At 36.5% G+C, this 23,815-nt stretch overlaps 1 protein-coding gene and 1 long non-coding RNA gene across 12 annotated transcripts in view; one reads left to right on the forward strand and one right to left on the reverse strand.

Annotated features, from left to right (window-relative positions):
• LOC117208577 overlaps window positions 1-23,815 on the reverse strand; it is a 156,370-nt gene that overhangs the window by 66,603 nt on the left and 65,952 nt on the right. The gene's annotated exons all lie outside the window — the stretch shown is intronic.
• The window catches only part of LOC117208567 (regulating synaptic membrane exocytosis protein 1), a 145,774-nt gene that overhangs the window by 63,094 nt on the left and 58,865 nt on the right, over window positions 1-23,815 (forward strand). For all 10 annotated transcript variants that reach the window (XR_004487727.1, XR_004487728.1, XM_033449791.1 and 7 more), the window contains 3 exons: window positions 13,292-13,373; window positions 13,782-13,923; window positions 16,528-16,782. Coding sequence is in view for 8 of the 10 variants with exons in the window: in XM_033449791.1 (XP_033305682.1) it covers window positions 13,292-13,373; window positions 13,782-13,923; window positions 16,528-16,782 (479 nt within the window). In the remaining 2 variants the exon portion in view is untranslated. The remainder of the gene's footprint in view (window positions 1-13,291; window positions 13,374-13,781; window positions 13,924-16,527; window positions 16,783-23,815) is intronic.

Below are 23,815 nucleotides of genomic sequence, written 5' to 3' on the forward strand. Positions count from 1 at the left end.
TTCGTTATCTCCGTTGTAATAGCTATATTTCGACGAGTCTCGTTGAAACGAAAGCAACGAGAAGCGAGACGCTGCGTCGCGTCGTGCGGCCAACGCGCGCAAACGAAACAAATCCGCGTAAATAGCGTGCTCGTTTTTTACTTAATTACTGTCGGGTCGCATTTAAACGAGTGGAAAAAAGAAAGAAACGTGGCGTCGAGCGGGAAAGTGAGAGCCCGGGGACAATCGCGAAACGACGGGCTTCCTCTCCCCCTTGCGAGTTTCTTCTCCCTTCTCCCTCTTCTCTACTTGTTTCTCCCTTTTCCTTTTGCCTTTCTCCTCTCTTTTTTCTCCTTTCTTTTCGGTTTCGTTCAAAGCCAGAGTAATTTGCTCGAAGTTACACGACCGACAAGTACAATTCATTCAGCGTTGGCCGACGTGCGAGATGCATTTGTAATTCGAATGCGCATAGTTTCTGTCGCGAATGCACCGCCCGCTCATGGCCGTTGTTCCCGTTTTCCGCGGTCGCAGGCTCCGCGTTCTTTCTTTTGTTCCAACGTGCGATGAGAGTTTCGGAATTTGTACTCTCTAGAACGGAGGAAACGCTGATACGTGCCTCCGCACGATGAACGCGATGTGTCGACAACGCTTTGTAACAGTCAGTTTGCGCGGTTGGCTACTGTAACCGCTAGTTGCAGCCGCTTTCAAGATGGAATAAACCGAATACTTTTTTGATAGACTGATTTTCAAAGCCAAAAAGAGAGAGAGACGATCGTTACGTATGAAAGGAATGTTTTAGTCGCTTTCGTTCTACGCAATCTATTCTATTTAGTGCTTTTATTCGAGAGAGATTCCCTCGTTTGAGATTATTAAAACTCGTTGACAGGTATTCTTTATATTCGAAAATGTACAGTGCTAGTAGGAAGATGTAGTCTGCATATTCTTTCAGCAGGAATGCATCATATGTTTTGGAATATTATGGAACATTTAGAAATATTTGTACGCTTGAGAGAAACTTGCGATGTTAATTTTGCTTTATCACACGATGGGTATATCTATTGATAGATTGCGTACGATGCCATCGATCGTTATTATAGCTGTGTCAATCCTTCATGTTACGATATCGTGTTAAATAGTTGCAAGTATTTTTGATAATAAAATAGATTAGAAATTCTGGTTGAAACTCTATTCGACGAAGACGAACAACGAAATGAGTTAAAGGTCAATCTTGCGGAAACTCTGTCAATAGTTTCAGAGACACGTTTACTACATTTTGAAACTCCGAACGATGGTAATTTATATACTCCTACTGAAATTAATTAGAAATTCAATATTAATAGCGCAACTATCGATCAAAATCTTTTATCTCGTCGTGCCTTTCAACAAATTATTCACGATGATTCGACTGGAAAGAAAACGCAGCTATGTCAGCCGAACAGCTCTCCGTTCGTTTTTGAAAACCAGAAAAATATAAAGTGGATCTCGATATCTTCTTCGTTCGAAGGTTATTTTACCTTCGAGGAAATTACTTCTCAGACTTTTTACTTATCTCCACCAAATGGTAGAACGTCTCGCGATATCTCCAACGACCGTATTGCACGAAAAGATGATAACAAGGAACAAGTTGCCGAGGGCGTTGCAATAATGTTAATTCAACGAGAAATTATCGAGGAAAGACCGATATCGGATCCCGCGAGATACCCGACTCAATTTGTATAGGGGAAGAAAGGAATCCCATTGAAAAATTTGCTCCCGAAGCCCGACAGATATTTGCAATTTCGTACAGGTTCCTCGTCTCCTTCGACGCAACTAGCTAACCTACTTTTCGGCGATGCTCGCTCTCTTCGTTACAGTCTTTCTCATCGAATTTACCAAATGAAATAAGGTCCAACCCCATTGTCGAGGACAGTTTTCTTTTGCCACACGACGTATTCTTCTTCGCTCCGTTCCCGTGGCCTCCCGCCATTTCGTTATTTTCACCTTTACGACGCGGGTTCGTTGGAAAACTCGTCGATTAAACGGCAAGGTTTCTCTTCTTCCACTCTAGTTCGCTCTCGCGAGATTCTCCTTTTGCTTCTCACGATGCCATCGTATACGATCGGTCCTTGAATTACGAGTTTTAATGCAACTTGTAACGTTATTTCGGATTTTACGATGGAGCAAAGTCGGACAAAAATAAGAAACACAGATTATGTCGGATTCTCCTTACGTAGAACGATGTTTCCTTTTTTTTTTTTTTTTTTCTTTTGGTAGCAGCGCTTCTTCGTTGCATGTTAACGAAGGTTAACGTTTCATGTTACGCGGTCGTTTTGTAACTTGCGAACGGAAGGTATAAATTAATCGTATTTATCGATTATCGTCAATTATTCGGGTAAATGCCGCGATAAAAATATCGATATTTCTAATTTTTTGCTTCATTTACTTTGTCCTCGATAGGCGAACTCTTTTCACGTAACGCGTTCATCTTCTTCCACGTTTAATAAATTAAATAGGAAATAAATCGTACGGCAATTTTAAATAATTTTAGTCGTCCGATTGACTGATTGATTATGTTTGATCAGAAAAATAATACGTTGAGAATATATCTGAGCGATTACGGTGCGTTCTATAATATCGATAAATAAATTTAATCGGAAGCTCAATTTCAGATTTTATTCGCATAGTCACACGCAGTCAGGCTTGAAAATACGCACATTTTTTAATATAAAGCGAAGAATGCTATTTATTATAGCATTTATATATACTAATTAATTAACTCCAGGCATATTGAGTTTCACATCGTTTCGTAGCCTTGATTCACATGATTACAGAAATTTGATATTACGTGAATGAAACGTACATGATAGAAACGCTTCGTTGGAAAATGAGGATGCCAATTTGTTTTGCAGGCGTTCACATTAAAAACGTAATATCGTGAAAATGAAATGTGAAACTTGAAATGAAAAAAAAAACGCTTCGTCGAAGAATAAGAATATGTAGGAATATTTTTTGCAGCGTTTGCGCGTCTATGATCACAATCACTAGGTCTTCTTTAAATAATTCACGGTGGCTGAAAAATTTGATTTGAAAATGCATACTACGTTGCACCTTATCGATGCGTGTCGACTGATTGCTGTATCGCTGGTGTGAACGTGGATCTACAAATTGCGAAATAAAATCCCGCCCACGTCACAGACGTTGATGACGCGTTTCCAGGGGCTGATAGATACTCGATCGTCACGGGGAAAATGTAAATTTTCGTAACATTCTACCCGGCGAATTTCATACCAAGCGTCAGCCTTTCGACGGCTGCGACGTGAAAGGCTAACGTTTGCAATTTGTATTCATTATATACGCGTTATTACTTTTCCATCGTTCAATAAATGAAAACAAAGAGTACGCCATAAATGTACGATACACTCGCAGTCGATAACCAGAGATATTCGTTTTGAAGCAGATAATTGAAGCAGACAATTGATAAACCGGTCAATCAAACTGCATGCGAAGCTATTTCACGAACGAATTTAATAGTATTTCCTATTATTTTCATTTCGTTGTTACTTCTAAAACGAGTTTCCACAAATTTTATTTCATAGGGAAAGTCTCTGTCGAAACGATACGTACAATGATTAAGTACCCTGAATTTAGAACGTTTATAAATTTGAGGAAGACGTTAAATATACGAGACACAAAAGGCGTAATGTCATACGATTCAATTTACTACGGTGAATGTTTTACTTCTTCGTAGAACAATTACGAATCAAGCACGAATAATTAGTTGGAATTTTTCGCACAATTACGTAGCTGACTATCTTCCTCCCCTTTCCTTTCTTCTACGCGCACCATGTTCCACATGTGTGCAGAGATTTCGCTCGCATTCAAACCGTGCTATTTAGTTGTAATCTGCCACGATTGCATTCAATCTGCTTACCGGCTGTTTGATATCGAGGAGGTCATTGCTGTAATTGATCTCGAAACGCAATCGCATTGTTAATTATCGAGATAATTAATGGAACACAGTCGCGAGCGAGTCGGAGGTCGGATAAACTGAGAATATCTTGGTACGCGTTCGCGCCGCAAAACACGGACATTATTCGTCCAGATTATTATTATTATTCGTCTGCACCGTGTCCTTTTTGCGTCTTCTCTTCACGATCGAATACCTTGGCACGTTTGAACATCGTCGTTCCAGAGCGACAGTAACGCAACTGCGAAAAGGTGATTTTCCAGGGGACGAAGGAAACGAACTTCATCTAACAAAACTCGTAATTAAATGACGAAGGAAACGTTTCATAATATTAGGATAAGCGACATTGATTGCACTTTTAAGTTACTTTTAAGTCTATCTGCGACTACAAATTGCTAGGAGGTGCAATAGCCAGAAATGAATATTTCAATAGTCACGTTGTCGTTATCTAGTGGAGCGTTCGGAAAATTATGAAACTTTTATAGTGGAAAGATTGATATGTCTGAGACATTTATCTAAAAATTTGCGAATTTCCAGTTATAATAATTATAGCTGTGTAGTTATTATTGCGATACGTGCTGCGATACATCGTTTCCGAACCATCTTATCAATCAAAGTGGACCGTACCACTTAGGAGAAGCGATATGCCAGTCTTTTTTTTTTTTAGCAATTTTTTCTTCTTTTATTCAACAAAGCAAAGTGATCGGGCTAAAAGGGCCGATAAATAGCTTTCAAGCGTAATCCTTTAATTAATATCGATCGGTTTCCACAGGGAAGTATGTTTTTAATTGTAGCAATTTTTATTCTTTTATGAGATACATAAATATTTATTTCTCTTATTTACGTAGAGTTTCATGTAGGTTTCCAAAAGCTTCGAGTAACTCTTATCGATGGAACAAGTTGTACGTAGTAATTAGTTTTAACAAGTCGTTCCGCCCTTTAATCCAAATACGAAATTTTATTTCTACAGCGCTTTTCAACAATTTTCCCTCTATTCAGACTTTAAATTGATTAAATTTATGAACTACCGTTTGTTATTTATTTATAAGTCCGGATTCTAGAAAAACAAAGAAGATAATAAGTGTAATAATAACGTTACGTGTAGAGATATCGTTAAACAAACAGCTTCCAATCGTAAGACAAAGTTATTTTGTATAATTGTTCTTCTAGAAAGATAATAAATATATCCAGGTCAAGATTGCTGGTTCAAGTACGAGCAATGAATTATTTATAACGTTTTGTCTACCACTATCTTCAATGTAAAATCTTTCCACTCTCTTCCAATTAATTTTTCTGGTAACAAAAGTTGTTTCGTGATTGCCTGAGCGTGCAATTTTGTCCCGCCATTGTTTCATCGGATTTTTTATAATTTGAATTTTTTCTTCACTTTTAGCGAACACGTGCACTGGATTTTCCATTGTGGCTGTTAAACAGACATGCTACATTATTTTACAAGTTGTACATGTTATTTAAAAATTGTTAAAATGTAGATATTTTCGATGAAATTCCTTCAACGGCGTATGCACCAGGAAATCCGAGATCAGCCTGTAATTATAAACTCATTATCTTTTTCGCAATGCCTGCAAACATTCTTCATAACTTTTTGCTGTTTCATTTGGCTCATTATCCTAAAGGTATATCGGTGAAATTTTGACTAACTAACTGTTTCTCCGGTAATTTCGGTCGATTATCAACCTCTGTACGAAAGCAGAGTATTTTAATAATCAAGCGCGTACTTCTTCCACTGAATTTTCCATCCACCTATAGTACTAACGTAATTATTTAATCAAAACTTTCTGCAATTTGCCCAAACATCGCTCTAAACGTATTCCCGTCTACTAAACGGTAAAAGCTACGAATACTTTTTAATAATTCTAAGATAACGAAATTACTGTACGAATAGCCCAGAAAATTCCTCTAGTCGATAAGCGAAAATTTCTCTTTATCAAATCGAAAGTATTTAATTACTCCGGCTACGTTCTATCCTTACAGATTTCATATTATTTTAAGCCTGCAAGTAATTATAGGGATGGATCTCAGGGAATGAAACGAAATACGATCCGCGGCATTATTAAAAGCTGAGGTTACCAGCAGATGGAATATGGAAATACCCTGGAATACGAAATATAAGGGAAATAATGCGGTTTTACGATTTTCGAATAATCAGGCTCTTAAGCGACTTTCGCGTTAATTAAAGCGAACGAAATTTCGTTTGTAACTCGATAAATTTTTCAGAATTCCTCGGATTAACGATGCTAATTGGTTTATAACTTACAAACAGACGAAATATTGACGAACTTGACGAGAGAAAGATGAAATATTGAAGGCGCAGTCCTATTTTATCCTTCGCGTATGCATGCATAATGCTGTTTAAAGGGATCTATGTATAGAACGTTCGTACTACTTTGCAAGACAAAATGTAATTATGAGATGAATGTTGAGTAAAATGGTATTTAAATATGGAGAGAGAGAGAAAGAGAGAGAGAGAGAGAGAAAAGTAGAAGTATTCTCTTGTTACATGTAGGATTATTTTCTGTTTTAGTAAATAATTTAATGAAGACATTGTTCAACAAATTAGTGGAAATTATTGAATTAATGAAACACAACACTCGAGAAGTCAACTTATTTATGTACCTTCAATATTTATACAATGTAAAATATATTTCATACGATAAATAATGGGGCATAGTTATTTGTGTATATCAGTATACATTGATGTACATTAATATAACAAACGATATTGGAAACACTGTGTTATAGATACAGCCCACGTGTTAAAACGCAAACGAAATCCTATTAAACGTGTACTTATGTAAACATAGATTGTACTAGGCTTTAAGCGCCGTTACAATAAATACTACACGTGTATAAATACATATATACACATACAATGATATCTAATAATACAGTAAATGAAATTTTGTATTATATCCATTTGACGAATGACAGTAACATTTTATGATAGATTAGTAGCGAATATTCCGGGAAATAATAGAGAATAATTTTGTTACCACCTTCCAGGCGCTATAATTATCATATTGACTTCATTAAAATATAGCAAACCGAGAAAAAATATCGAAATATTAATTATTATTGATTACATCGCATTGTTCGTCATTACGAAACATTTAAATACCATAAACTTCTTTCAGACGTAATTTTCCTTATTTAATTGCTTACATAGAACGTGTAGAAACACTCGCGTCTAATTAAAATTATTTAATCATTATCCCGAAGAATTATACCTTTTCTCGTATTATCCAAATTAATATAAATGCAATTAATCGAGTTATAATTAATTTAATAGGTAAATATCCACAATTAAATTCAGAGATAAATAAATCTCTAGTAAATTTAAATAAAGTTAATGTTAGTTCTTCTCTAAGAAGAAGTATCGGTAGTATAGTTTAAAGGAAATAAAGAAAGTTTTGGAGCAATTTGAAAATGAACTTTTCTTCTTCTTTCATTAATCTCTCTCTATGTTTAAGTAATATTTCCCTTTTAACACTGAGATTTTGAAATTAATTAAAAATTAACGTCTCTGCAGTTTATCAATTTCATTAATTTTCCTTTCAATAAGTTTTTATGTTTAATTAATATTTCTCTTTCGACAAATTCTGTTTCTCGTGGGATAGTCTCGTTTGAAGAACGCTTCGTTGAATGGAGGGTCATTGAGATAACCAAAATAGGCGAGAACTATTAAAAGCCACCCTCGAAACGCTAGAATACTCGAGGATTATACAACCCTAAAGTGGTCCGGCAAAAGTCGCCTCTTTAGCATTTACATTATCCCTCTTTTTCTTTATTTTTTTCGTCTGGCACAATTAAATGGGCACAAGGGAATCGTTCCTTTCATTCGTCCCTTGCCAGAGCGATGGCGTTTTTTTATCGTCTCGTCTCGTTCAAAGAGTTCTAATTAAAAATTGTGTATCGGATAGAACACAGAAGATGTAAATTGCAATCACGAAACGTGGGTTGATTATTTATTTTCAAGGAATGATCAGCAAAAACAATATCGTAAATGTAAAATGAGATTCGTATCGGTTTATAAATATCGTTCTGCGAAATAAAATTTGTATCAAACGTAGAGAGGATGTCATTCAGAGATACATCGTACGTCAGTAACACAAGTATCTAAGTACTTTTTTTTCAAATTTCTACGGACGTACAATATTTTTCTCGAATTTAATTAAAATTTTTCAATTTTCATCTCCATCGTCGAACATGATCGATTTTGATCTTCTTACAAAGAAATTGGCAATCCCATTGTGTAATAAATATCTCAATAACAACTTTAGCAGTTCTCGAACAGACACTTTGACGTCTTTGTTTTTCTATAAATCAGTCGCCGTAATCCCGATCAATGATACAAATCGAAACTGCTGTCGCAATATTTCAATGTCGCAATTACACGAAGGAGAGGCTCGCGCAAAAGTGGAACGTTCCAAATGATGGGACGACGTTGCGCATAAAAGTAAGGGAGTCGATGGAACGTGAAATGGAGTTGAGACAGTTAAGCCTGCCGATAAATTTTGCATCGCGTAAAAAGGAGGCAAGGGAGAGCGAGCGGCGGTCGGATAACTTTTAGGTTAATTAGACGTTTATTCTCGCGGTGATCGTTCGTGCAAGTCACCGAGACGTTCCCTTTGTTCGACGAAGTTGCGAATATTCGAAGGACGATACGAGGGCGATAAAGGAGCCTCCGCGAATCCCAGGACGGCCCTTCTTTCAGCATTTCCACTTTACTTTCCTTCGAGCCTTCTCCATCTTTCCGTAATCCGGCTTGTTTGCGCTGTTTGAGAAATCGCTCGTCGTCGACTTCGTTGGCAAACTTTCAGGCGTTGAATAAATTTCTCAGGATCGGTTCGATGATCGTTTCGAGGTTATGCGTCGTTGCTCGAAGAGCAATTCCAAGTAAGGATAAGAATGTATATATATAGACGAAGAATTTCCGATAGTTAACGTTGTATAATTAAAACTTTGATTCCTTATGCGGGTAGAAGATCGTATTTGATCGAAGTTTCTTGCTTCGATTTGAAATCTAAGAATGTTCGTATTATTAATCATCCAGCGGTAATACGGGTGGCTGAGGTGCAGACGGAATTTTTATTGCTTAATTTCTCCGAAACGAAGCTTTCGGACCTTGCGATTTCTTCACCTGAAAATGCCATAAGATTACGATTGTCCAAATACTGTTTGCTTCGTTCGATTTAGCTCTGAATACGACGAGGGTAAAATGAGCTCATAAAATGATGCTTTCAGCGGTCCATATTTCCCGTACGTGTTAGATTTTCCCTAAGTAAGTGAATTTTTTTATTGTCATATGTATAATGACTTAAACGTGATCGTGTAGGTGTATCGCGTGGCTCCTATGTTTTACATACGTTTGAGATAAGATCTCGAGTCATTTGCCAATGATAGATAATCCACTGAGAAGTCTCGAAAATTTAGCACTCGATATTATATACTTCTCTAAGGGCTGGATAATTTCTTTATCTGTTTTTCGAAAGATCATAGTCTTGTGGGTGGAACACTATGATAACTTCCCTAAATATTTGCTTAGTACAAAACCGTGTACCTTCAAACAAATCCCCATTGTTTCGTAACTTTCCGACAAATGCTTAGTTTTATTGTAAAAATATATTAACATTTGACCGAGGTAGCACCCGTATAGTAAATTAGGAATTGTAACGAGTACCTCAGAACTTTTTCAGAATTTTTTAAAACCAAAAACGATAAGAGATCAGGCCAGGAACTGAAAGACCCGTAATGCTGACCGCGCTAGTGGAAGTGAAAGATCATATTGCCGACGTTGAAACAACTTTGTTTCATTTTTGAAAGGAGATAGTTGTCGGTAATTATAGAATGGAGAAAAGAAAACTAATCGTCTTATAGTCACATTTTGTAACTACGAACAATATTTGTACAGCGTAACATTCTTCCTAAAACTGGTTAATTTAAGCTGATTAATTTAATTTGGAGTTTATTGATGAGTACTAGTTTGATGGATACTATATGTTCAGGGAAATACTCATCAGATATTACAATATGATTGACATTCCATCAGATTCAATAGGCTGGCTACGTGCTATCTATAATTAATAGCTATTTAATCGTATTCGGTATTATACTGGTTTGGGGCTGATGGTGTATCTGATAGCTTCGTTACAATATCCCCGAAGGAGAGAAAGAGAAAGATTCAGGGTTATTAATATACTATATATATATAGTATATCTGAGTATCTCCAATTGTTGAGATTAACGATTTTTTGATTAGCACAAATTTGAGACAAAGAGGAAATGTTAAGTACTAGTAATAGTAATAATTAGTAAAGTCTACGTTTTTCGATAGAGTCGTGTAAATTACTAAATTTTAATTAATCTCGAGCAAGTTTAATCTCTGAAAACAGTTTTGATTAATCGTCTATCTGAGCTTCCTAGGTATTGATTTAAAACTTGTAATTTTTTGATTTTTCACTCGTAGTTCCGTAACTCAATTATTCATCAAACTAAAAATTTATCCGTGATATTGCAATCTTGTAAACTGCGATTGATTCGATTTCATTCAACTTTTTGACCAAAAATCGACAGCTAACGAAAGATCAGAAAACCAGCACCGACTGACGAACGAAGAACTTTAGAAATCGATACGAACAAAGAAACGATTGCTCTTGTAACTTTCTGACATTCCAAAAATGTTACCTTGTTGTTTGTATGAAGTGAAAGTAACGATAAGATAATTGAGGAATGTAGAGGGATCAGAGAACGTTCTGTTAATGCAAGTGTTGAATAACACAACTACAAATCTAGGTTCGTTCAAGCATAACCTTGATGGATTCTTAACTAGTGAACTATGAACAATTACACGCGACAAGCCTATGATACTATTTCTAGCACAATCGTCGTCGGAACAAATATCACCACTCACGATATTAAACCTAATCTAATTCACTAATCACTCCTAACAAAATCTAATTTCCTAAAAACAGCACATAAACGTTACGCACGCTACCTAATCCTGGGAATGTATTCTTCGGATGCATTCATTTGACAACATAAAAACGTTCCAGATGTTTCCTTACATGATCCTATTACTAATTTTCGCGAGGGGCAATTAGCTTACTTAAACGACAGATTGCATATGAATTTAAAAATTGAATTACGAAGGAGGTTGTAAAACGTAGAGAACCTTTTCCAGAGTCTTAAACTGAAAATCTTAATCTCGAACTGCATCAAAATTACAAACGTTATTATAAACTTTTTTTACCAACCTATTTAAGATACTAAAATTGTTAAATTACGATTTCTTTATTACGGCGAGGAAATGCACGTTAATGAAGATTAAGACATGATAACATTGACAAGAAATGAAATAACGAAACCATTCTTGGACAATTAATTTTCATATCGTTATAAAATCTCCTAGTTTCAGAAGTTGTTAAAAAATTACTACAACTTTGATAAAACACTAATAACTTTATTACAAATTTTTTACTTATACTAAACGCAATTTTGTCGTGATTCGTCTATTTTGATTCACGAACTTTTCAAAGCTCTTTTAACATGAATTATCCTTTACGCTTGGACTGGTCGTTTTGTTTTTCGTTATCGCCATTCGAGGGCCATCAGAATGAGCGATCTGAAAATCCCCGGGATACTAATTTTCCTCTAAATTAAAGTACGCTTTCCTGTTCTGGGCACATTTATAAGATGCGCAACCATTTTTCTTCGTGAAGGTAGCTTCGTCAGCGTCTTCTACTTACTTTTCCCCTTTCGGCCAACTTTTTAACAAGTATACCGGAGGACTATGCCGGCGGCGGTAATTACGGGCCTAACTCTTCGTCAGTTTAAAGATTTACACGAACGCTGGTTACGATTTGACTGCATTTTCAGCTACGCCCTTTTACGCCCTCGAGTATCCCGGACCGCGGCAATAATGAGTTTAAGCTTCTATTGGCTTGAGAGCTTAGCTAACTGAGACTCGTTAAATAATCCGCAGATAATGGCATTAAGGGATAGGCTTTTTTTCGAGACGGAACGAGAGACTTCTCTACCTTCCTTCGGTGCAAAGGAGAAGGTAAACTTACAAATAAATTAATGTCGTCTTCCAAAAAGAGGTTTCAGTTAGTTTTGGTTTATTTTTATTTAACACAGGATAATATTTATTATTTAATAACGTGTTATTATCATTATCCTGTTTGGTTCTCAAGTTATAGATAGATAATGCTCTTATACGAGATAGAGAAGGTTGTTTCAAAGTGATAGAAAGACTATCACGATTTAATCCCGGGCTAATACCTTTATTTCAATGTAGAGCTCAGCAAATCCTAAATAAACAATTTCAATTTCATATGATACACGAATCTGTTCATTTCGCGGAAAGACGAGGAGAAATGCTTTTGACTTTATGAATTTAATAATAATTTTCTATAAAAACTAGCGTTATACGATTCTATCAGTAAACCAACGTTATGCGATTCTAAACCAACTAAAAACGGGAAAAAATTAGAGATCGGTTTTTATACACATAATCGAGTTATTGAAATTTGAGAATGTTAGTGTACGATATTCGCTTTGAACAACTGCATCGCAATCAACGTTTTTACTTACATCTGCAAGTTGAGTTTTTCCCTGTACAGAAATTTGCAAGTCTCTTTATCGGTGGCCCTCGTGAATTTTCAACAGTAATCTCACAAAGCAAGCTTCCGTATAACTTGTAGTACGTGTTGGCTACGTTTTGTTTTTAGAGCTTATTGCAGTGTACAATCCGATAGAAGTTGAGAACAAAGGAGTATTAATCGGTCTAAATATCGTATCTCTTATGATACGCCACTACTACTGTGCTTCGTTTGCTTCAGTTTAATAAACAGGATGCTTGTCGTTTTAAAGTTCTGGATATTTCATAATTTACATTATGCTTTTACTTTACACGTACCTTTCCTTACGATTTTATCTTTATGAACTGACACAATACGAATTTGGGATTTGACAGATTCAGAACAATTTTTTATTATAATATATATTGTAATTTTTAATGTACTTTTATTCCTTAACAATTACACATTATTCATATGGTCAGAGTTAATGGCGTTCTTTGAATTATGTTATTCAAGAATTTCTAGAGAAAATAGAGGAAGGTACAAAATTGTTCACATCATCCGTGCATTTCCCTTTACGGTAATTTCTTCACGATCTTTTAGAAGATAAAAAGACGAGAATATATGTTACGTGTTGATAGTAATTTTGGATAGTAATATCATATAATTTTGGAATATTATACGGTTGTTTAATAAATTTTATGCAATTTGTTGAAATTGTATTTACCTACACATTGATTACCTACCTCGGTTTGTTTCTGCTTCGTAGTGACAAAATTTGGTCCCGCTAAGGTTACACCAGTTGAAGAGACACAGCCCAAGGAAGAAACGACGACAGAATCAACGAAAACGTGAGTATTTTCAGTAATAAATGCTAAAATTTCGACCATCTGAATACGGCGAATTGAATAATTTAAAATAGCCGAATGCCCTACATGCACTAAAATATTGAAACCAAATGTAAAAGTTCGCTATATAGAGCTCCGCGTGACATATTTTCTTATTTGTATCCATAGAATATTATGACAAAAGTTGGCGCGAGAAAGCTCGCACACTCGATACATGAAATTTAAAGCTTGCAAATAACTAGAACATAATACATAACAGCAAATAATACATTAGTCTCGGAAAGTTCATAGAACCGGACGACTGTTTGCTTCAAAACCCGATGGTTGACCGTATTCGGATGCAAACGTATTCGTCTTAGGGGAATTCTCGAACACGAAAACTTCAACGGTCTGTTAACTTGGACGTTTCAGGAAGTCGAAAACCGGGGACGATTGCCGAGTGTGTCGGAAGTCGTTCGCGCCTGAAGAAGCCTCGAGAATCTGCTGCGAGTGCCAACACAAAGTTTGCGAGGACTGCGCTTGCTATTCAACGACAACGAATTCCGACGATCCGGTAGGCGTTTCAAATCTCTCTCCCTCTCTCTCTTTCTCTTGCGTTATAGCCAAATCTATTTCGGGACGATCAATCGATAACTCCGGCAATTAATTTCGGATACCTGCCATCCGATAATTCCGATAATTTCTACCTACGACAAAAGTGCATTCGAAAGATTTCGTGGAATGTATAGGACACATTCAGTGAATGGTCGAACGATGTACGATCTTTGGCTGCGTCCAAAGAAAGGATCGAGGAACCGCGTTAAATACAGGTGTACAAGTGAATGATGCAAATCTTTTGCCGAAGCTCGAGGTTTATCTGGAAAGCAATGCAGCAGGTTGTTCAATCGAAAGGTGTTCGCCGTTGTTTTCTATGACTTTAAGCCATCTACCAGGCAAGTGATGAATTTCATCGCAGCAAAATGCAGCGTCTTTGGAAGAGATCCAAACGTCGAGTCATTTTTGTATCTTATTGGCTAATTGAAATTGTGTATCGTATAAGGCGTGTTGCATCGATCGGAGCAAGTGGTATTCGAAGGAGTAACGTGTGGTGAATAAGCTGGCTGCTGCAACACGTCACAAACGTTGCGATCTCTTTTGCCGCGAAAACAGCGTGTGGTCTACGTTGCCACGAAATGATCTCACAGAAAGTCCTGCTTTCTCCACGCCCTGACGATTCCATCTTGTCCAAAGACACGACATTTTCCAGTGATGGAATTCATTACTTGCCTGACAGATGGCTTAAAGTCGCAGAGAGCAACTACGAATACTTTGATCAAACAACTCGCGGTATCTTTCTTTTAAATAAACTTGCAGTTTCGTCGAAACATTTAGTACTTAAATAACTTAATATCAAAGACACGAAATGACATGAAAATACTTCAGATTGATTGATCTTTTTCTCTACGCTTATGATTGATCTTAGATATTACCGAGGAATAAATCTGCAATTGTGAACATCTTAAGTCGCATATTGTATATCTGTTAAGAAAAATAAGCGGCGGCATCAAAATCAATAATCGAGTAATTAAAGCGGCACAGAAATGAGAAGCATTTATTCGAAACGGTAGATATAGCTTGTACACTGCGCGAAATAGAGGCTAAAGTAGGAAAGGAGAATTCTTTGCAACGGCGTATGCACGACTTTTATGCCGTTTAATTTTCTATGAATGCCACCGTCAACGATGTTCGTGGCTGCACATTTGTTTTTAATTAGAGGAAGCAAGGCAATTCGCGTAAAGGCGCACGGTTCTTTATTTTTTCAAATACGCCTTTCTTTATTGTTTTAATATAAAAGATACGAATAGAAATATTTCTCTGCATCAGATTTTCACAAACGCAATTTGGCATTCTATTAGATACGGAAAATCTGTTCGTTTATTTTGATATATAAATTTTATAAAATAATCAATATCGTCTATCTCTGTGTCGATGATAGTTACGCCATTGGTTCACCGCCATTTTTAATTATCGTTATCCCTGTTTCCATCTATCTCGAATATCAGGAAGATTTAAAAAAGCGAGATAATAGCCTAACGGATGCACAATGCAATTTATTCTAATCTTCTTTTACCTATTTCCATTTTTTTCATTTTTATATTCCCTTCGCCATTGTCATTATATTCTTTTTAATTTCGTTTTATCATTTTCTCTCATTGAATATTCTATATTCATTTTTACATCTTCTTTTTCCCTCTGTCTTCGTCGTTTCGTTTTATACGTTTCGTTTTTGTCTTCTATTTATATTCGTTCGCCCCATTTCTCGCGATGCCTCTCTATCAGCCATTCTTCGTGCTTTCTTATTTTTCCCTGTTACCTGTGTTTATTCGACGTACGTTCGGTTAGTCCTCTCGACTCGTTCGACCAAACAGCTTTAAAATTAATCAAAGCTGGATCATACGTGCCTCGACGGTTTTGCGCTATGGTAGATTGCCACTGATGATTTATGTGGAACGCATCCTTCTAGATATGAATTTTTAATTATTTCGTTGGCAATTCGCGAATTCACGTACAGTCAGATTACACTCATCGATTACACTGACAGATAGATGTTAATACAAATTTATACCTCTCCTAACACAATAATCATAATCGTGTCTCATGATCAAAGTGCATATGTCTATGCAATAATTTACACCTTTATAAATACAAGTAAAAGGACAGAATCAATATAGACATTTGCTATACCTGTCAAAAATTATTGCAGCCCCGATACTTTGCATATTCTATGTATTTTTGCACACCTAAATCTCGTATAGATGCAAACAAATGCGCAGTCTACGCGCTAATAAAGCTTCGAAAGATTTTGCACGATACGCAAAACGTATCCATAAAAGACTTTTCTATGGCAAATATTAAAACACTTTTGTGGGTCGCTGTATATAAAATAGAGGTACCAGTTCAAAAACTGAATAATCCTTATATTTTGCTTTTTATTAACAAATCTACGTAGACCGATAGTGAAACTTGCCGTGCAGTCGCTGCTTACACAAAAGGTGTTCCATCGAATCGAATATCTGATCGAACAGACGACATCGTTTATCGGTTGGTCAGAGAGCGTTTTATTCGTCGCTTGGGATCGATTGGCCAGCGTGAAAGTTTCACGAGCATGTTTTTTCAGTCGTCCTGGCGGTGCAGCGTGTGTCGACGAAAACTCGCGTCTCGGGACCAGCCGATCGTGACACAGGAATCGACCGATTCCTTACTCGAGGTGCCAGTTTTAGAGGCTCTCCAGAGAAGGCATAGCGACGCGAGACTCGGCTGTCAGAGCGGAAGTCAAATCGGCGGTCTCGGTTCCGGATTGGCACCCCCGAGGAGCCCGGAACTCAGGAGGCATTCGGATGTGTCACCCGCGAGTTTAAAGGAACTCGAAAAGGTAAGTCGGCCGTTATGTGACGTCTCTGAGTTGTGCTTCTCAAACAATCGTGCTTCTCGACAATGAAACAGAATACATTGCCACATCTATTTTGTGCATCGTATTCATTTCAATCGGTCATGCTTGAGAAAGGATGTATGGTATCGATTGCAAGTTTGAATGGAGATTTTGATGAAGATCTTCTGCAAAAATATTTGTAATAATTACTTTGGTATTTTATTTTCCATCCTTCTAACTATCGTGTTATACTTGTGATACTTGTATTGAAATATACCGAGTTATACAGATGAAACGTCAATATTTTTCGCTTCGATTCAGCAACGAAATAATTCAATTTTCTAGGTATATTTTACCTCTTCTCGTTTATTTTTCGTAGCTCTTTTCTTCCAGACTAGGAAGGATAGATATATTTCTTTTTGGTATATTCTTATATGCTACAATATACGCCTTTTCAACCATCAAGCTTCACATCTCTCGTATTTAACCTTCAGATTTAGAACTGACAACGTAAACTGGAGCTTAGAATGCTCCTCTTGCATCCCATATGCCTTTACTATTTATTTATTTAATTAGAAAGTGATTTATTATTATGTTCAATTCGAAACACAATAAACGTCCATACGTTAGAAGAGCAACAGAAAGAACTATACTAATTTCTACGTAAATCATATTAGAAGAAATTAAAAAAATATTAACGAAACAACTGTATAATAATTTGCGATTGTATAAATCAAACAGTCACATTTTTCTTCGATCTAACGACGCGATATCTCAAGTGTTTCTAACTCTCTAGCAGAGAATGATCTATTTTTGGTTAGCTACAGCAGAAATAACGTCCTACTTGCAATCGATAGCGCGTTAATCCTATTATTATCTCGAATAATCAAAGTAAAGGAAACATTAACCCTTCACTAGCTGACTGTAAGTAACTGTTTGCGGTCGAGAACTGAACATTGCCAGCAGCTGTGCTTTGATCGGTTGGCGGTATACCAGTGCTATCTAGCACGCTCGCCTCCAGCAATTTTATTTAGTCTGGATGTCAACGTGGGTTATTTGTCTCGCAATATGATGCTCCGTCGCTAGATGCATGTTTGTACGTTGCAACGTGTCTTATGCTTCGAAAGTATGCTTCGTCCAGTTCTTTTCTCGATCGCAAAATAATCATCCGGAATTTCCTCTTCGCGTGATCTTCCAATATTCCAACTTGGAGATTTGATAGACGAAATAGTATGGATCGTATAGACGCTTGTAATCGGGACTATAGTTGTCGCAGCTATGAAGGGTTGAGTGTTTCGTTAAGATTGACAATAGATTAGTAGAATATTTACAAACGTTTTCTTTTTCATATGTGTTTCACTCGAGATACGCTTTCTCCCATGATTTGATCTAATAGACTGTCATAATTTGACAAACCTCGCGAATGATAAAATATCTCATAACGAGAAACATTTTGTCAAAGATCGGTCTTCATTGGCATGGTTTATGATAAGCACAGGAAACAAAGCTGATTTCTTAACTTCTTTCGTTATTCTTTTTTTTTACTGCTTACGTACGAGGCAGAAGCTTACGACGATACAAGTTCACTCTTTTTTTATGCAGAGATGCAGTTTTAAGATTAGATACATCCGTCGATCAATTTCGTATTACCAAAATTGTGTCTCTATTTACTTTTGCAGTTAAGCGTGTACGCTTTATAAGATTGAAGCAGTTAATTTTCCAGCTGCGAGAGATCTTTCGACTAAATCATTGGCTAAATGGCACTCGTTAACGAGTACCATGGAGGCATAAGAGATATCCCTGACTAATTTCATCTTCGTAGAAGACGGTCATTTTACTATCTACGATCTTCTGCAGGAGTCACTAACGAAGTTTCGAAACGAGTTACGATGGCGAACAAAAAGTTTCGTCCGACAAGACCTTGGGCAAAGAGCACGCGGCAAAAATTGTTTTAGGAAGGTGACATTTAGAAATTATATTATACGGCGACTCGTTAACCATCCACGGTTCGTATAATAAATTAGAACTTCGGGGTGTATGGTTTCCCTTAAAGTACAGATATTCTAGTTGAAACTTAACTGGAAGTCGGAGAGCAAGTGGATGTTCGTTACAAGAAATAGGACGCGAACGCTAGCTTTGAGACAACTGCTTTGAAGATTGAGGCTTTGAAGGTCGTGCCTTTGAGGGATCATGCGCCTCCGTGTTTCTCGAAAACGTTTCTTGATTAATTAAATATAATTCTCGTTTATGTGTCATTTGATGCTACTAACGTGTAAGTATGTTCAATTGCAAATAGATTTTCACATGTACGATTTTATCAACTTTGTTAGGCAAAATTAAAAAAAAAAAAAAAAGAAAAACAGTAGATTCTGGTTTGCAATTAATTTGAGCATCGTGAGTGTTTCTGATTTTCGAATTTTATTTTCGTCATTCTACGTTGATTACGAGAACACTCGATAGATATTTATATTTTCGCTCGCGTACTTTTTAATAAATTAAATTTAATAAATAAAGTTTAATAAATAAAATAAATAATAAACAATATATAAAGCCTAAAGTATATAGTTTTATATATGTTTCCTTACTACGAGATGATTCAGAGAAGTTGTGTATAGTTTTCTTTTCTTATAACGACGAAAAACCTGGTTGAGTAGCGGAACATTTTTCTGTACAATTTTTCTAAAATTCGTTTGAAACCATGTTACAGCCCGATCCAATTGTTAAAATCATTCGCTATATTAAAAGTTTCTGAGAAGAATTGGACGCGTCAAAGAAAAATGAAAAGAGCTCGCTAGGAAGCAGAAGCTCGTATTTGCGTCATTCGTTCTCGAGCGGCGGAGTTTTTCATTCGTGGAGCTTCGTCGCGGCCCACGTAATGTTAAACAGTAACGATGACGCAGGTTGCAGAGGATAAAGAAGGAGTTGTAAGACTTGATAATATTTAACTACGTTAGTTAATTATGTGAGTGCTGTCGTTGGGAGAAGCGTATTTACGAAGAATTATTAAATGAGCGTGTCGACGTTAGTAATTACGTTTCGAATGTTGACACTGAAGTTGAAATTACGGAATTAGCACGCGGTTTGCTAGACTTTTTTTTGCTAGGAATTGTAGTGTTCACTAAATGTTTGAAAACGTCAACTTATCTAACAATGTAAATGCTTGTCGATAATTAAACACAAGTACAACAAACTATCTTGCTAGAAATGTCTAAAATGGACACAACGTTTTAACGATTTTAATCGAACAACACTGTTCGTTGATTTCCTTTTTTAATCTTCATTCGGGTACCAATTCCTTTATAGAGCGTTTTACGAAACTTTAACAGTTAGATGCTATCTGCATTGTTAAAGTGGGTCAAAGTTCAAAGGAAGACAACGAGATGCAATCGAATGATTTTAAGTGGTCTATTCTTTCTATGTTATTATTATATATTTACGAGCACGTATACGTTCGCGAATGCGACCACGTATTATCGTGCTGGTACTTTTATCTCCTATTTCTTTGGAAATATTACTTTGGGAAAGTCGTTAGTTCAAAGATATTTGAACATGAAACATTTTATCGGATTCCTTTACATTTTACATTTACATTTTGCCCCGTTGCTACTCAAGTATAGCCCCTATACATATATAGTATTTTATATCAAAATATCTCTTTTTAGTTTCAAAGTGAGGCTGAAATCAACAAGTTAAAGGAGAATCAACTAATAATTGTTTCATTCTGTCATCTTCGTTCAATCTGATTTCGTAGCACGCGCTTCTAAAAAACTCACTGCGACCTCTACGGTTGTGTAAGAATTTGCAAAGGAAAACTGGCAATTAATGGCTTCATTCATAGCAATCATAATGCAATCTGTAAGTGTTCCTCGGATAGAGAAACGCAGGCAATAAGGGATCCATACAAAGTGTGCGAATTGAGAGAAAGAGAAAAAGGGAGAGGGAGAGGAGCTAAGAATAAGGGAACAGTCGCGCTTTCGATCCTAAGAATTTATTGGAAATCGTTTTTGTCAGCCGAGAGAAGAATCGGCAGAATCTCATTTCATTGGAAACGACTGCGGAAACGAAAGAAAGTGGAATGAAATTGAAATCAGGGACGAGGCCACGCGAGGAGGGGATGGCAGGCTAGGGATTGAGAGCGTCGGGTTACGGTAAATCCGGAAATCGGTCGAAAAAAGGGAACAAGAAAGTGAAAAGAGGTCGCGAATCGCAGATTCTGCCTCTTTAAATCTTTGCTCGGTACACAGCCGGAAATTAGCGGTTGCCAATAACAAAGGGACCGAATTCAATCTCTGTGTAACAAGAGAATTAGTACGAAATACATTTTTCTATTTCCTTACTCATTTCTCCAATTTTCGATTCGCGTTTCCCACGTAATCGCGCCTAGAACTTCTTTGAGTTTCGTTCTTGAAATGGTTAAACCCTTTGTAGCCTTTTGTAGAACGAAATCCTCCGAGCATTATCTTCACCTAATTCTCTCGTAGTGATTTCAAGTTTTCCTTCGTGCTTTGTAATAAATTCTATTAATTTATATACGCGATCCTAAATTCGTGGCATGAAGGATTGATACAAGATGAAAATCAAAATCCACAGGATTCCATTGGAGGCTTTGTCTCCGAAAAAATCGAGTTTAAAAGCTTGTCAAGTACACGCGTATTTGACTAATTGCCGACTGAAGGGGAATGGATAATCGACAGGATCGGTTATCTTGCATGCGAAAGTCAGTCGAATGGTTACGACTAGTAGTAGGTTCTGTAAAAGGACTATTTTTATTAAAGCAAAATTCCATCAAATTTCATTTGTACGCACAGGTATACACTCGTAGGATGAAACGAGGCCCAACACATTTTATTCTCACGTTGTTTGTTCTTCCATACCAGCGAAAAATAAATCAGAACGCCAGAAAAGCTACGATTTTTCCGAAGAACCTAACATTATTCGATGAATCGGAACAGCCTCTCTTCGTCGTAATTTATTGCGCAATCAATGAAAGTAGATCTGTTGAGATGTACGTACATCGGCTGCAGTCGCGGATAAAGAATGCACAGGATCGTTAGTACACAAATTAACGGTTTACCAAACTTATGAATAATGTATAGTGGCGTATCCTCGACCGAAACAGGTTGGTGACGTAAGCACGCGAAGCACACACGAACCCCGGCGTAACAGTTCGCGACAAATTTATCGGGGCTGAAGTACCGGCGTCGAACGACCGGCGTTAGCGAGGGGAATCTGAAAATTAGATCCCGCGATTCCGTTAAAATTTGACGCAATTTCCTCGATTACGCCTCGAATTGGAACAGCCGGTCGTCAGCTCGTAGCTTCGGCACCGAAATTCGAAAATCGATTCGACAGACCAGTTTCAGGAGAGATGCCATAGATAATTAATTGGAGAAACATGAATAATAATTCTTTGGATAAATCGGTGTCAAACGTAGGAATCAGGTAAAGCTCGTCGTAAATAACGACGTTTCTTCGATTTCGTAAAACGGCTGTGTGCACGTGCACTTGTTCCGATATGGTGACATCGGCATCGCCGTTGGGAAACGGATTTCCTATATTTTCTTCTCACTCCACGGCTCTCCCTTTTCCACCGAGCCTTTCAATCTCGCCATGGCAACGTCAGTAATTGTCTCCCCTAACTGACGTTTCCTGACAACAAGTTACAAATTTGAAGAGTTCGAACAGCTCGGAAAGATCCTGTAGCCGTTGCCGGGGATTGTTTATGGGATCTGGTTACCGGGATTCGATGCGTGATAAACGCAAAGTCTGAAACGCGAATAATAAATCTGCTCGAGATAAATAGCTGATCGGCTTGTACATACGTCATCGTTGTATCCTGTCTCCCTTTCGTGATAAAATATTGTTTCTACGTATTTTTACTCCTGAAGCATTTTTAAGACGTTTGATAAATTTAAAGCGAGAAGTAGAGATTATATAAAACAAGATTCGATTATTCTTCGTATAGAAGCATAAAAGATGTGAAAAATTGCGCTAGTAATTAGAAGATCGTATAAAAAAGTGGAATTTTCATTTCACCTTATCATGTAATCATTACCGAAGAATTAAGTAAGCGTAGTTCGTATCTCACAGTTCTCCATCCTCTAATTTACGAGTTGTGAATATAAAAAAATTCTTATTTTATGAAACATCTTTCTAAATTGAAGTCTAATAAAAAAAAAATGTTAAACGCAAAGTTTCCTCTTTTCTCTCGTAGGATAGGATTCTGCAAAAGACAATATACAAGTTTCTATTTGAAATGGAAATCGATCTTCAAATAATCTTGGTAAAGACCAACCAGTCACAGAAAAATAGCACAAATTGCATTGTTCCCTCGAAACCGTGAGATTTTTGCATTCGATATTTTCCCTGAAAATGCATTGCCTTCGAGGTATTTAGGTGGAAATCTTTCAAACGAAAGCTCTGTACAGAAAATATTTAAGAAATCTTGTGACAGTAGTATACCAGTATAGGTAGTTAAGAGTACAAAGTAGTTACTAGTATAATAGTAGTTAAACTCGAGTTATTTTCTTTGTAGAAAATACGAAAGGAATAAATGGAGATAATTTTCAATTACTCAACTTTATATGACAAGGGTAGAAATAAACTTGGAAGTAATTTGGTCTAGAAAGTTCAGTTACTGCTTAACTTTTTCTCGAAGTAAAAATTCCATTCCTTACAAGTTATTTTTTTTATGGGATATGAAATGGACCAGCGCATATCTTCGTTAGTTTATTGTTCAGCATTTAATGAAAATCGTGATTTCCTTTGAATAATAAATCCAGCTCATTTTCGAAATACTTATTTATTAGACAATTTGCATGAAAAAGAGAACGTATTGCAATTTACGGAATTTATTATTTAAGCTTTTGTATAGAACAACAAAATTATTCATAGTATAATTACAAGAACATATTCATTAGTCTCGTATAAATAATAAAAAGTTCTCAAAAAAAGAAAAAAATTGTAGAAAATTATATGCCTCTAAAAATGTGTTATTGATCTGAATATTTTTGAACAGAAGTAATTTTTAAATGAG

Source organism: Bombus bifarius, unplaced genomic scaffold (assembly GCF_011952205.1).
Source record: "Bombus bifarius isolate JDL3187 unplaced genomic scaffold, Bbif_JDL3187 scf7180000008140, whole genome shotgun sequence".
In the NCBI taxonomy this organism is placed as follows: domain Eukaryota; kingdom Metazoa; phylum Arthropoda; class Insecta; order Hymenoptera; family Apidae; genus Bombus; species Bombus bifarius.